This window comes from Chrysochloris asiatica, unplaced genomic scaffold (assembly GCF_000296735.1).
Source record: "Chrysochloris asiatica unplaced genomic scaffold, ChrAsi1.0 scaffold00120, whole genome shotgun sequence".
NCBI lineage: Eukaryota > Metazoa > Chordata > Mammalia > Afrosoricida > Chrysochloridae > Chrysochloris > Chrysochloris asiatica.
The window spans coordinates 6,521,017-6,523,849 of record NW_006408638.1 but is presented as its reverse complement, the minus strand read 5'-3'; the positions used below and the strand labels follow the sequence as shown (position 1 = coordinate 6,523,849).

Below are 2,833 nucleotides of genomic sequence, written 5' to 3'. Positions count from 1 at the left end.
AAACATCCTTCTGGTATTCTCTGCTTTCAGCCAAGATCCATCGGACATCAGCAATGATATCTCTCGTTCCACTGCCTCTTCTGAATCCAGCTTGAACCTCTGGAAGTTTTCTGTCAATGTATAATTGTAGCCGTTTCTGTATTACCTTTAGCAAAAGAACAGTATAGCAAGTAATAAAAATAAAAAATGATAAATTATTTTAAGAAGGTAATTGGCATTGTAAGCTGGATGAAAAAAAATAAATATTGCATGTATTTTCAAATGAAGATTTATTTTATTTACATGCATAATAATTGCTTTGTTGTTGTTAAGTGCTGTCGAGTCAGTTCCGACCCATAGCGACCCTGTATAGGATTTCCAAGGAGCAGCTGGTGAGCTTGAATCACTGACCTTGCAGTTCAAATGACTGCAGTCTGGTGCATTAACCCACTGTGCCGTACCTGGACTCCAGTAATTGTTTTAGTGGTAATTTATTTGGTCATTTGTGATGTTAGAATTCAAGAAGGGGCAAATGTGCAAAGGCTAGGCAAATGGAAATGAAACAGTCATCTGAAAGCAGTGTAAAGGTCAGAAGAGAATGAAGGAAACAGCTAGTGCTGATTATCCCTTATAGTCTATTATAATTAATGTAAAAGCAGAGTTGTCATATTTAGTGAAAGTGATATGGTTTTTGAACTTTCAGGCAGCAATAAGTCACTTCTAGTTGGCTATCTTTGGACATAGGGTATATAGTAAAGCATTCAAATTTAATAGAACAGAGAGAGTTCTTAGGTGCTGATATCCCTTCATTATGGATGCAGTTTTATGTGGTTAAAATAGCACTTCACCAAGGGGTGGAAAACCTGGATTTAACTCTTAATTTTGCTTTTCTAACTGCATGAGCTTTGTTGTTGTTGTTTGGTGCTATTCAGTCAGTACCGACTCATAGCGACCTTATGCACAGCAGAATGAAACACTGCTTTAGCAAGCCGTTTATCCAATCCAGACATTTATTAACTTTATGAAATGGAAAGATAACCAAACTACCTTATAGAGTGGTTGTGAATATTAATAGAAGTAATATGTTTAAAAGCTCATTCTAAATTAAAATGTAGGATAAATTTATATTTATATTTGTTGAATTAAAAATGAGTAAAACCCCTATTAGAGGATATTACAGTAGAAATCATGGCTTTAATACAAAGGAGGATATATTTCTGAAGTTTAGGTGTCTGAAATTAAATTTTGGATTTGACTATTTAGAGAAGTTTTCTCAAGATAAATCACATATGAGGATTGTCAAAAAGTTCATGGAAAACTGGAATTAAAAGATAATGGATTTTTTTTCAGTGAACTATTTGAAGCTCTCTTGTATTTATTAAGGGGAAAAAAATCCAGTTAACTATTTCTTCAAAGTGAAAACACTTACAAACCCTTCACAACTTCATTAATAGTAAAATTTAGAAAAATTTTACTTTAAAAATAATTTTCAGTGTTTTTTAATGCATTTTATAATTTATTCCTTGCTAGGCCTCATCTGAATTATGTCCATATAATCCTGTCCTGGAAAACATTTCCTGTATTATGCCTAGAAATGACATGGAGCTACAACTGGATTTTATGTTTACTTCTGTTTATATTGGTAAAATAAAAGGAGCACCTAAAGGTTGCGTTACAGTAAGTATATTTTCTTTGAGGTTTTTTTTTTTTTTATAAGTTGGGTTATAGAGAAGGCATTTTCAGGATTTTTATTTATTTTTTTAGCAAAACAGTTAGTACAATTTAGATTAATTTTGAGATACTGAAAATCATTATACCTATTTTGAAACATATCATCCCCTGACTTCTATGACATGGAGAGAGAGAGCAGCTGAGGACTCCAGACTCATAGAGAAAGGCTATGTGCTGGTGGCCAGGAGGCAGGTTTGCAGAATGTGCCCTTTGGTTGTTTAAATGATTGTATAATTCTGAGTGTTTTTATGTATATTGAAAAACAACAACAAGAGAAAACAGAGGGAATAGATGCAAATATTGTTGAATGATGAAGCAAGGAAGGAATTGTAATCATTGCAATGAAATGAAATATAATAGGATAAGTGTAAAACTGATGTTCTCCCATGTAAACTGTCCAGGCAAATCACAATAAAAACTATTAAAAAAAAAAAGAAAGAAAGAAAATGCATCTCTTAATTTCTGACTGATCTAGTAGAGGAATCTATAGGAAAAAATGTGTAGTATTGATACTTCTTTTGGCTTTAAAAATTATTTGGTGATAAAGAAAATTTTTATTCCGAGCATCAGTTGAGAGCACAAAGGAAAACAAATTTTTGTGATTAAAATTATTATAAACTGTTGTTAGTTGTCATTGAGTTGATTCTGACTCATGATGACCCCATATGTGTAGAGTTTCATAGGATTTTCAAGACTGTGACTTTCTGGAAGAAGATCACCAGGCCTGTGTGCGAAGGTCCCTCTGAATGGATTTAAACTGCCAACGTTTTGGCTGGTAGTTGAACACTTAACTGTTTGTCACTGAGTTCGCCGTATTCTAAAATTTGCCATTCAAGGATTTACCGGAACTGATCCTAATCTAACTTTTAATTTTGAAAAATTTTTATTTTTCAAACATTTTTTAAAATTAATTAAAAAAAATGTTCCCCATCATATACTGTGTCCTGAAGCCACATTAAATTTTACTTGTTTTTCTACATAGTCTCACCTTGTCTTCCTTTTGACATTCTAATCATCCTTTAAGGCTTGTATGAAATACTGATCTCTCCTTTCCAGTTAAAATTAATTTTTCCCTTTTCTATATACATATATATATATACATATAAGGAGCTCTGGTAATGTA

The 2,833-nt window shown here is 32.4% G+C and overlaps 1 protein-coding gene across 2 annotated transcripts in view; it reads left to right on the top strand.

Annotated features, from left to right (window-relative positions):
- Positions 1 to 2,833, top strand: part of SENP7 (SUMO1/sentrin specific peptidase 7) — a 199,479-nt gene that overhangs the window by 109,685 nt on the left and 86,961 nt on the right. For both annotated transcript variants that reach the window (XM_006868618.1, XM_006868617.1), the window contains one exon: positions 1,510 to 1,656. In XM_006868618.1, coding sequence (XP_006868680.1) covers positions 1,510 to 1,656 — 147 coding nt within the window. The remainder of the gene's footprint in view (positions 1 to 1,509; positions 1,657 to 2,833) is intronic.